The sequence below is a fragment of the Juglans regia genome, chromosome 3 (genome assembly GCF_001411555.2).
Source record: "Juglans regia cultivar Chandler chromosome 3, Walnut 2.0, whole genome shotgun sequence".
Lineage (NCBI taxonomy): Eukaryota > Viridiplantae > Streptophyta > Magnoliopsida > Fagales > Juglandaceae > Juglans > Juglans regia.
In genome coordinates, this window is record NC_049903.1 from 24,019,201 (window position 1) to 24,031,102 (window position 11,902).

Sequence of the window (11,902 nt, forward strand, 5' to 3'; positions counted from 1 at the left end):
TGAGAGAGTGATTTGATGGATCATTGCTACATCTCTATGTGAGTTCTAATGGATTAATAATTTAATAAATGATTTATTTCTATGGCCTTGAACTTAGAACTGCGTCATGACATAAAAACTTGATGTCTTAACAATTTTCAATTGGTTCTACATATTTTGGGCAGTTTTCAAACTTCTCAATAATATTGTGCATATTGCTAAGCATGGCAAAACATGCACACTAATAGTTTTTTGCCCAAGTCTAATAGGTTTCCATATCATGACAATATTGGAGAGTATTTCCTTCCTCAAATTGTATCAAATGTGAGTCATATTTTCTTTGATCTCTTGTTCATTAAGCAAATGTTAGATTTTCCTATGCCGCAATGCCGCATGTTATAATTGGTTCCATCCAGTTTCTCTTTTAGTATGGTCAACAATTTCTTCTTAGTGGCCATTATCACTACATTCATTGTGCAAGATTTACATTAACACATTTAATTTTATTTTAAAAACCAACTAGAACATGAAATTCCTTCATACATAGTGCATATCAAAAGTTTCGCAAAAAACTAATAATTATCTCCTACTATAAAAGTTAAAAACCACACCTGATCAATTTTGAATAAAATTTATAGAAGTCTTAAAAACTCAACTCAATTCACATATCGAAGTGAAATACATCACTTTACATGGTCTCAATAATAAAATTACATTCTTAATATTATAATTTCAAAGAAAATCATACTACAGATTTTTGAAAAAAAATAAAATAAATAAGAATGTCATATCATTGATATATTTATAAGCTACACTTTATCCATCCACATAATAATGAACACATACATTACATATGAGCACAACAAATTTTCAATGTCATTTCTGATCAAAAAATTGAAAAAAACTAATGAATTCAAACATCTAATCATGATGGTATGAACGATGATTCAATGGATAGAAGACCCACATTCTCATCTATTAAGAAAGGGTTTATTAGACCATCTTGGGACATATATTCAATATGTAAATGCATTTAACATTCCTAAATCAAAACTAACGAGCAAGACAATCTGGAAAGCCGGCCTTATACCACAAGATGCATTACTACACCAAGTATTAAGCATACAAATAAAACACCAAAAGCCACATCTCATCGACTTCGATATACTAATCAATATAATCACCTAGTCCAGAAACTGGAAAATCAATATCATCCCCTAGAATATGCCATACGGGGGAGGCAGCCTCGACAAATCAAACCAAATTAACAATAAGACAATTTTTAATGTCTAAGAGTAAACAAAGTTCCGTATTAGACGTGCATATCCAAGGTTGAAAGAAAAAGATAGTGTGCCAAACACGTACTTTTCAACTGTCAAAATGCTCATGGGAAATCCACCCCTTTAACCGAAAGCTTTCAAGAATCATTTAGCGGAAGATGAACCTGAAGAAAGTCTTTGACTCCGTGCTTTATCAGCTCTTTCCATGTAATCTTGATGGGACTGGTGTTTCGTTCCTACAAGAAGAAAATAATTTATTAGGTTTATCTGGCAAACAATTTCTTTATATTTTCAATTTTTAGTTTTGGGGATCGTAAAAGCAGAATGGTAGACCAGCATGCAGGTACTACACCTAATACCTCTGTCTGTCTTAAGAGATACTTTCCCACGGTTGAGGAATTACTAATTAGTAACATGACAACAGTCCCAGAATTACTAATTACTAATTAGTGGGTTATCAATCAAAAACACGCTCTTGGGTAAAAAATAGTAACATGACAACAGTCCCAGAAATTTTCTAGAGCAGCACCAGATTAAAATCCTGCATGACCTGAACTACATGAAATATAACAGAAGATACCAACAATAAACGTCCCCAATACTTCTCAAACCAGGATTTGCAAACAGAAATAGGTCCTAGACGTATTTCAAGCTTTAACTTTTCCATTTCAACGTAAGGTATCATTAATAAGGGCTTCAATAGTAAGAAAATATAATTATAAAATACTAGAGAGTGAAGGTGACATATTGCAGGTTGGAGACAAGCTTCCTAGCAATTCTTGAAGTCGTAAAGGGAGATGTTAATGCATACACAATCTCACACAGATGCATAGATTTGTGCAGCAGACCCACTAGAATCTATGTAGCCTAAGTAGAAAATCATTGTTGATGGCAGAGAATAGAAGTTGGTTTAAGGAAATCTACAGAACTACATCAAAACATTGAGAGAGGGCAATTCTTGCAGCAGTTGGAGTAGGAACCGTGGCAGCTGTGGATAATGACAAGTTGCAGCCACAGTGAAGTGAAGGCTATGCCTTTGTAGCATGGACAGAGTACCATGACTACCAGTGCAATGCATTCATGGTATCTTTATTAAGCGGCCAGCTTCTACGGAGAAACCTATTCAATTTGTACTTAGATGACTGGTGGTATACTGATCGTGTATTACAGCTATCCATTAAACGACCAAGTTATCAACCTCTGTACAACTTGTATGGAAGGAAGATTCAGGTGTGAAAAATGAAGAATGCTCCCTTAGGCAGATGGAGAATCTGTTCCTAGGGTGTCATAGGATCAGTAGACCGATCAAAGAGTGCAGGCACATATCAAGGTGAATGGGCTCAAATCTGTTTTCAGGGCTCATGAACAACAATCAAAGATTCATAACATGCTAGTTCATTTGATTCATCGTGTGTTACTCTAGAAGAGTTTCAAAGAGCTTATAAGGACCTAAAGCAGGCTGTAATTGATGAACCTGTTTCCTATTTGTTTTTCTTTTATTATTTTTATTCTTGATAACTGAACCTGTTTTGCGTCAGCTAGGTCACAATAAGAAAGTTGAACTACACAAAGATGCATTAGACAATGTCATAAGCGGCATGCTAGTACAACAAGGTAACCCAGCAACATATGGGACCTGAAACTTCAATGAGACAAAAGGTGTGCTCCAGGAGAGAGATTACACAAGGTAATTAGTTTAATATTACCTGTGTCTCTCTCGGCTTTGGTTGAGATTGGGTGACAGTTCAGGCGTTATCAGAGCAGTATATTGCACCATGAAGTGTCTTATGAGATATACCTAGGGGGCAAAAAGGCCACTGGCCTGTATGTTAGTCCTTTTCTCACCATAACTTCAAAATCAAAGAAGTACAAATGTTATTCCTTTTCTCACCACAAGTTTGACAATTGCACCTACTGCCATTGATATTTTTAAGGGAAAGAAGAGGAAAAAAATGGCAAAAAACTTGCATATAGTTGAAGAAAGAGAATGGTGCCAAACTTTTCAAGAAGATACCGTATTAGTTTGTGGTCAGAGATTCAATAAAAAAGTTTTAAAAAGCAGGATAGAAAAGATTTAGCCTACTTAAATCAAATTTAGAGTATCATGTAACAAGACAATCAAGTGATCAAATAATTTAATAATTTTTTGATAAATAACTAATTCCATGAAATTTAACCATTGCATTTTGTACAATTTTCTTGCACTTTACATGATATTGGAAGTTTAATTGCATATTCCAGGATTCGAGAGGGCCAAACAGGCTTGGGAGTAAATTTACAGAACAATAATATTTGATAGTCATAAATAATAAAAACAAAAGTGCATGGTTGAACAAATATAACCAACGGGTAATGACCAAAAAGCACAAGAATTGCTAGTATTGACTGTTTATACTAACATAAGCAGTACATTTTTTTATTTTTTTGGTAAGTAATAGAAGCAGTGTAATGCAATCCTAAAGTAGATTATCTTCCTCATTGAGCATAGGACCATCATCATTATTGTCAAAAGAACTATAGCCCTTATCATCTTGCTCATCAACTTCATTTAAATTAATGATCCAGACAAACAATAGTGCTTAAAACTGATCTTCTTTATATATATATATATATATTTTAAGGAAAATAAACTACAACAGCATGCTTTTTGTGCTTTAATCTTGCAATAAAATCACTGAGACTATTCATCCGGAAGGGGTTTTTTCTCAGCCCTGTTTGGAACTGGGTTCGGAACCCGCATTGCAAAACCTGGACCTACATGGTCTAGGTCTGGGTATGAAACCTGGGTTCCGAATTTAAAATCCGGTACCTGGATTTATATAATAAAAAAAAATCAGCTTAAACTCCCCCACCCCGTGATCTATATGTCTCTTATCTTCTGAAGGCTTAGGGTTTCCGCCATCCCCCCCCCCTTCCTCTCTCCCTCCCTCCCCTAAGCCCTAGCCTTCGAGTTTCTGAGGCAATCTCTCTCTCTCTCTCTCAACCCTAGCCGCCGTGTCTCTCTATTTCAAGCTTCGGCCGCTGTCTCTCTCTCGCTGCGGTGTCTATTTCGCTGGCGACCTTTCGGTAACTCTCTCTCTCTCTCTCTCTCCCGATCTGTGAACAATGAATGTAAACATGGTGATCTGTGAGTATGTGGGAAAGGATTGGTGGTGTTCATCTTTGAACAGATATTATCTTTTGCTCAATTTGCTCTTTTTTTAAAATATGGGTTTTTTTTTTTTTTTAAATCTTTTAAGGGCTTTCGCCTTTCGGAGCTAGCATTTTTTTGTAAAAGTTTTTAACTGGTAACATTTGGCTATTTGGATTGCTCTGTAATGAAACCTTCATCTTTGGTGTGTGCTAGTTTTTTTTGACCCATCAAATTCTTTGAGATGAAAATTTAGGTAGATCAATTTATCAAAAAAAAAAAAAGGGGGGGGTAGATCTGGTTATTCGGTGAACTGGGTCTCTTCTTTGTGCTAGGAACTTGTCAAATGGGATTTTTCTTGCTTTGAACTTGCAAGACATCAGGTTTATATCCTATGCTTGTGATTCAATTCTATAATATATAATTTACATTTTAATTGCTTAAGAGATACTTATTTATCGGGTAAAAGGGTAGGTGTGGTATTTTGAGGAGAAGGAGGAGAAGGCCTGAGATTCATTTTAGGTTCAAGGAAAATATTGGGTTTTGCTCAATTTATAGAGAAAAGTTGAGAAATTATTGAGTGGGTTTTGGAATTCTCCTAAGGGGCCTGCAGGAACTGGGAAATTTGTGGACAGAGAGGAGGGGGGAATAAAGGAAAGGTTAAAGCTTAGAAAGGGCAAAGGGCCTTTGGAGGATTAGCTGGCCAATATTGGAGTGATATCAGGTACAAGGATGACAACAAAGGAAGGAAGAGTGAAAAAAAACAAAAAAGGGTTTCTGGTTTTCAAACTTTATTTTTTTATCAATAAATAGGAATTTTATTAAATATAGGTGAAGCCAAGTACTCGGGACATATACAAGAACCACACCTATGCATGACTATCTAAAGATACAAGAAAATCATGTACATTCATGTCATTAAAGTCTATTACAATCGACCAATGGAATAATGTATTAAGAAAAAAAGTTCTAATCTTGTCCATTGTCCGTTCACGATCCTCAAAACTCCGACCATTCCTCTCCATCCATATGCACCACCATAGGCAAATCGGTATCATCTTCCACATTGCTACGATTTGAAAATTACCTCGAATGCCTTGCTAGCTGGCCAAAAAGTGAACAACCCTTCTTGGCATTACCTAAACAAGTCCCACTCTAGCAAAGATATCATTCCATAAGCTCATGGCTACATCACAATGCAATAATAGGTGATCCAAAGACTCCTCACTTTTCTAACACATATAGCACCAATCCAATACCATCAATCAGCGTTTTCTTAGATTATCTAAGGTTAGAATCTTCCCTAGTGAAGCTGTCCAGACAAAAAAAGAAGCTTTTAGGGGGGCCTTAGTCTTCCATATGTTCTTCCATAGGAATGTTCTTGTCGAATGTGTCATGAGGGCCTTGTAGTATGACTGTACAGTAAAATTCCCCTTCTGGGATTGTGACCACATAATCTTATCTGCTCCTCCAATCACTCTACAAATATAAACAAGGTTGAAAAAATTTGTAAATGTGTAAATTTCACAGTCTTGGGCAGCTCTAATGAAAGTGATATTCCACTGAGGAGAGCTGCTAGAGTGATCCATGAACTCTGCTATGGAAGCCTCCTTTCTTCGGGCGATGTCATATAGTGTTGGGTAGACTTCTTTGAGGATTCGATCTCCACACCATAGGTCATTCCGAAATTTAATTCTGGAACCATTCCCAACTGTAAAACGTGTGTATCGATGAAGATTGGTCCAGCCTCTTCTTATTTGTTTCCAAAGCCCCACCCCATGTGATCCGCTCACCTCATTTGAGCACCATCCTCCCTATAGTCCACCATATATTAACTCTATAATCACCCTCCATAAAGCTCCCCTCTCTTCGTGGTATCTCCACAACCATTTACCCAATAAAACCTTTTTGAAAATCAACAAATTCCGAATTCCCAGCCCGCCTTCTCGTATAGGGATACCAACAGTAGCCCAATTCACCAAATGAAACTTGAATTCTTCATCTATTCCCCCCCCATAGGAAGTCTCTTTGCAATTTCTCTATTTGGTGAGCCACTTTGCATGGTATTGGAAATAAAGATAAGTAAGTCGGCAAGTTGGATAGAGTACTTTTTATCAAAGTAACTCTACCACCTTTGGAAAAATACATCCTCTTCCAACTCGCCAGTTTACGCTCCATTTTTTTCAACACTTCATCCCAAATAGACAGTGATTTAAAGGATGCACCCAATGGAAGACCGAAAAACTTCATTGGCAAGGTGGAGACTTTGCATCCCAGCATATTGGCCAAGCTCAAAACACTTGGAACATTTCCCACTGGAACTAATTCTGACTTGGTGAAATTCACTTTCAAACCCGAAGTCACTTCAAAGCAAAGTAAAAGAGCTCGCAAGGCTTGAATATGATTCTGACTAGCCCCACAAAAGACAAGAGTATCATCTGCAAATAAGAGGTGAGTCATCTCAAGTGTGCCGAATCTTGCCTCCACTAGGACAAATCCAGATAAAAATCCACCTTCCACAAGACCTGTGATCATTTTACTAAAAACTTCCATTATGAAAACAAAGAGTAATGGAGATAGGGGATCACCTTACCTCAAACCCCTTGAACTTCCAAAGAAACCCATTGGGGTACCATTCAAACTTTATTAATGATCCAAACAAATCTTCTCTCTCTCTAAAGGCATTAGAAACTTCTAATTGACAGTGGTCATCAAGGAAAAAAAAACAGTCTCACACGCAAACCTCCACATAAAGGTACTACAGTTAATAATGTCCATGGTTTCACATATATGGACTTTTCTTTAGGTTGAATTTAAGTAAACAAATGAAAAACCATTACCAAATCATATACTACAAATAGAGTATATGATCAGCAAAAACTAGTCAAGTACACATCACAGACTCCATTCACAACCAGCAGCAGTGAAACTAGCTTAAATCATTTTCCCTGTGAAAAATACAAAAATACACACTAACAGATTCAATGACATTTATCTAAAGATTGAACTCCTTTAGATTGGTAACACAAGGTCCTGGTTTCTGACATTCTCATCTACCTTTACCCTGGACGTTCAATGACATTTATCTAAAAATTGAACTCCTTTAGCTTAAATACACACTAAGAACCTCCATCCTCTTTTCTAAATTTAAAAAAAAAAAAAAAAAAAAAAAGAAGAAGATCTAAATCTAAAACCCTGATAGGTATTTGTCATGTGAAATTTGTAGGATTTATATCATTTGTTGGTAACTGCAACAATATATATATTTTATTTATAGGCAGATTGCTTGATGGGTCGAGAAAATCTTTTAAACTGAGATTGTTGTTATACCCGAACTAGGATTAACATGGTCAAGTTTTTATAAACTCTGTGGATACTTATTTATTCTTTAGAAACCTCTTCTTTGGAATGTATGCATGGTGAATTTGGTGTTCCTTTCCATGGTTTGTGTTTTTCTCTACTGAAATACATTCTTTCTCTTCAGTTTGGGTGGCTGCAGAGAATAGACTAGGAATTCAATGTGGTGGTTTTCTTCAGTTTGGGTGGCTACAGAGAACAGACTTGAAGTTGCTATTTGGTGTGATTAATCACTGATGGAAGACCATGTTATTGATATGTAAGTCATATATTATAATTGCGTATTATGTAATGTAATGTATATAATATAAAATCATGTAATATGTAGTAGATTGCATTGTGTACTGCATACATTTTACATGATGAATATTGGATTTTTTTTTTTTTTACATGCATTTAGTTAAAAAGGTAACTGGTTGTTTCTAGCTTTATTTATTTTTGACATAAAATTTAGTTGTTCATTTTTAATATATTTTTATTATTATAGACAATGTTCAATATAATTAGTATTATGGTTTTCAACATGACTTCTTGAAAAATATTTAATAAAATATAGGCTTTTATGTAAAAACAATTATGCTTTTTAACAAAATTTTTTGTTGAAAAATTGTAATGAAATATAGGCTTTTAGATTATAAATAAATAAAAATTATGCTTTTCAACATTAGTTTTTTCTTGAAAAAAATTGAAGAAAATATAGGCTTTTCTGAATAAGGAAAAAAAAAAAAAACCTAGGTACAGCCCGGAACCTGGATGCTTTAATCTAGCTTTGAGAAGGTGCGCATTGGCAAGTCCAAATTTTGGCTAGAATTTCAAGTTTTGGTTATAACATTAACCTTTGGCTAGGTGAATCAACTTTTGACTAGTCATCTTAAAGCCAAAATAATAATATAATATTATATATTTTAATAATATTTTACAAAAATTTTTTTGTTATATTTTGCAAATACACTTCATATATTAATTAATAATTTAATTATTATTAATGAAATAGAATAAGGTAAAAAATAACGGACTATTTATCAAAATTGAAATGGATAATATAGACTTTAAAATAATTAGATAATATAATGGTTGTTGGAAACGATTAAAATATTATTTTGGTGAGTGAATAGTGTCTAGCCAAAGATGACTAGGGAGCTTAATTTACTATAGCTCATATGTTGAGCTTTAGTGGTTTGGCTAGTTCAATGTAGAGGATTTTACTCATGCCTAGCCAAAGTAAGAAGATGCATTGGCATTTGGCTAGTCCAATGTCAATGCAGACATATACATCATTTTCCATGGAACCAATTAACACTACAGCTTCTAAACAATACCCTGCCAAATCAGCATGGCTTTAAATTGAGCTCTAATACAAGGTACGTCACATGAACAAAAGATGCCTTGCATCCTAGGATACGGGTCAAACCATCTAAATTCATCCATTGCCAACTGTGATTAACTCAAATTTGGCCAACTTAACTTCTAATTCTGATACTAGAAAGGAAAAAAAAAAGACCATATGTTCAGGATTTGTCTCACTAAAGATTAGTGTGTCATATGCAATAAAAGGTGTGAGATAAGAAGTCCTTTGACATTCAGGTCCCCACTGAGAAACTTGACAAAGGACCTGCATGCACTAATGCTTAACTAATTCTGATGAGGGCCACCATAGAAAGTCACATTCGCTAGAACTAAAATACTCAATATGTAAATGCAATGACTTATCCAATTACACCATTTATCCCCAAAGTCACACCTTCTCAATATGGATAGTAGAAACACCGAATGAACATCCGGCGCCCCCAATATAACTCCCCCATCCAAAAATTTATTAGTGATAAGAGTTGAGTCTAAAAATTGCCTTCCCTTAATGAAGGCATTTTGAGACTGGGAGGTGATCTTTTGTAGCACCATCTTCAATCTATTTTGCAAGGACTTTAGTGATTATCTTGTAGACTCCAGTCACAACACATATGGGTCAAAGTCTTTGATGTCAACGACCCTTGCCTTCGTCGGAATAAGAGCTATGCAGATTGCATTAAGGCTTTTTACAAATCTATTCTTGATGTGAAAATCATGGTAAACCTTCATCAGACTTTTCCACCACATCCCAGCAAATTTGGAAGTAAGATGTGTTTTGCTTTGTTTTTTGGTCTCAAATTGAATGCAAAAAATTGTAGCTTCAGATTATTGTGTTTTTCTCACATTTCTTGTATTAAAGTTTTTATCTGGTTCTCTTACTTTGATTGCATGAGTTGCAAGTCGATACATACCTCCTATAAGATATATCAACAGCCTATCATATCACATTCTATCTAAATATTGGGCTCAGCATGCTATTAATGGCATTTAGTTCAATTAAGATCATTTACACAATCCTGAGATAACGCCATTGATAGCTAACTTGGATGGATGTTATAGATCTCAATAAAAATCATATCATAATTGCATCTTATAAATGACGCTAGAGATACGAGTCGATTCTCAACGTGCTGTACAATAAAGTAGATTATAAAGAGACTTCGCTAGTATCAATCATATAAATATATCTTTCTGAACATCTACGAGATAGATATCACAATTACCCGTAAGGTACAGCCTACAAACCCTTCTTAAACCCTATGACAAATGGATTTTAGTTTATATTTTACTTACAGAAGCAGCGAAATTATGAATTCGAACAAGTCCCGTCTGAAAAATAATTTTTTTTCTCGCCAACAATTGACATTTTTTCCCAATTAAATGCTGATGTAATAAATTATATAGTAAAAGACATAGTAAATTATATAGTAAAAGACATACGGACGAACCTCGACTCATAAGGAACCAAGGGACGCCGAAGATGGCGGTGATGATGGCGATGCCAGCCGCGACGTGCTTCTTGTCACCACTGTAGAGGTAGTGCTCCACTCTCGACCTGAAACGGCCTCCACTAAATCCTCCTCCATTGCTTTTTGCGTCGCTGCTCATCTTTTTTGTCGCAATTTCTAGCTAGGAAACGAGCCTAGCCGCGCCCTCGATTTATTTAGATTTACGTACTCTTCGGTTGAGTCGGCGAATTGAAGTCCTGTATTGTTTGGCTGTTCACTGAATCATATCCCAACCGAAGGTAAATAATAATTTATTTTAGTTGTTAATTGTTATCTTCAGCAAATAAAATAAAATAAAAAGTAATGTCATTTTGTCTTTTTAATTATTATCTTCTCATCAACATTTAACGTTATATTAAATAATTAACAAAATATCTTTTATTTTTTTTTTTGTTTTTATCAATCATTTAATACGCAGAAAAAAATATGAGAAGATAATTTTTAAAAATTTAATAAATAGCATTTTTTTATAAAATAATTAAACTATTTTATTTAATAATAATGATATCTTAATCTATTATATTACAAAATTGCTTATAAGTCTATGAATAGTTATTTGTGAATGATGGCTACATTACATTTTTATCCTTGAGGTTTATGATGGGTTAGATTGTTTTAAAAAGCTACCACTCGCCTTGGGTGGGCAGACAACTACCCCATCCGCTCCCCACGCCCACTTGGGCAAGGGACACTTGCCAACCCTGCTCCCTGGCACCATCTTGCATAGGGGGTACCCCATTCGGTCATCGGGTGGGTAGAATGCCTTTTTGGGATTCATTAAACAAAAATCAAATATGCCGTGGTCGATAGGTCTGCACAGAGACCCACGAGCGCAATTGGCCATGGATTTGCGTAGAGACCCACGGTTGCAATTGGCTGTTGGATCCAATACGAAAACGACCCATGACCCAAGACCATGGCTTGGTTGTGGGTGTGGAGATTCCAGAGAAGAAAAGGATTAGTTGGAGGACAAAAAGAAGAAAAAAATAAAAGGAGGAGGAGGAGAAAGAAGACGAGAGAGGTGCCAATGTGAGAGGAAGGAGAGAGGCGCCAGTGTGAAGAAAAATTATGGTCTTTAGGTTTATATAGATTTTTTTTCTAAAACATACATATATTATATTGCCGATCAGGTTACCTATCCATCACCTAGCGAGATGGGCAGATTGGGCAGGCGAGCTGGGTTGCAAAATGGGCTTGTCTACATGAAATGGGGTGGGTTTGCATGACATATGTGTTTGACAAATGCTTGCCTTGAAGCTAACACTATTGCTCTTCAAGATATTGCTCTTAAGGGTGCTCGA

At 35.4% G+C, this 11,902-nt stretch overlaps 1 protein-coding gene across 1 annotated transcript; it reads right to left on the bottom strand.

The window, feature by feature from the left end:
• Window positions 1-1,047: 1,047 nt before the first annotated feature.
• On the bottom strand, window positions 1,048-10,818 carry LOC109000866. The gene is made up of 2 exons (XM_018977883.2): window positions 10,542-10,818; window positions 1,048-1,495 (listed from the first exon to the last, which is right to left on the bottom strand). Exons 1-2 carry the CDS (start codon window positions 10,699-10,701, stop codon window positions 1,404-1,406), a joined length of 252 nt encoding a protein of 83 aa, XP_018833428.1. The 5' UTR covers window positions 10,702-10,818; the 3' UTR covers window positions 1,048-1,403.
• Window positions 10,819-11,902: the final 1,084 nt, after the last annotated feature.

Bases quoted from the DNA above. Each gene is read 5' to 3' on its own strand.
- LOC109000866 (XM_018977883.2), bottom strand. From the start codon at position 10,701: ATGAGCAGCGACGCAAAAAGCAATGGAGGAGGATTTAGTGGAGGCCGT. The intron at 1,496-10,541 runs GTTCGTCCGTAT...TTCTTCTTGTAG, and splicing joins TTGGTTCCTTATGAGTCGAG to GAACGAAACACCAGTCCCAT.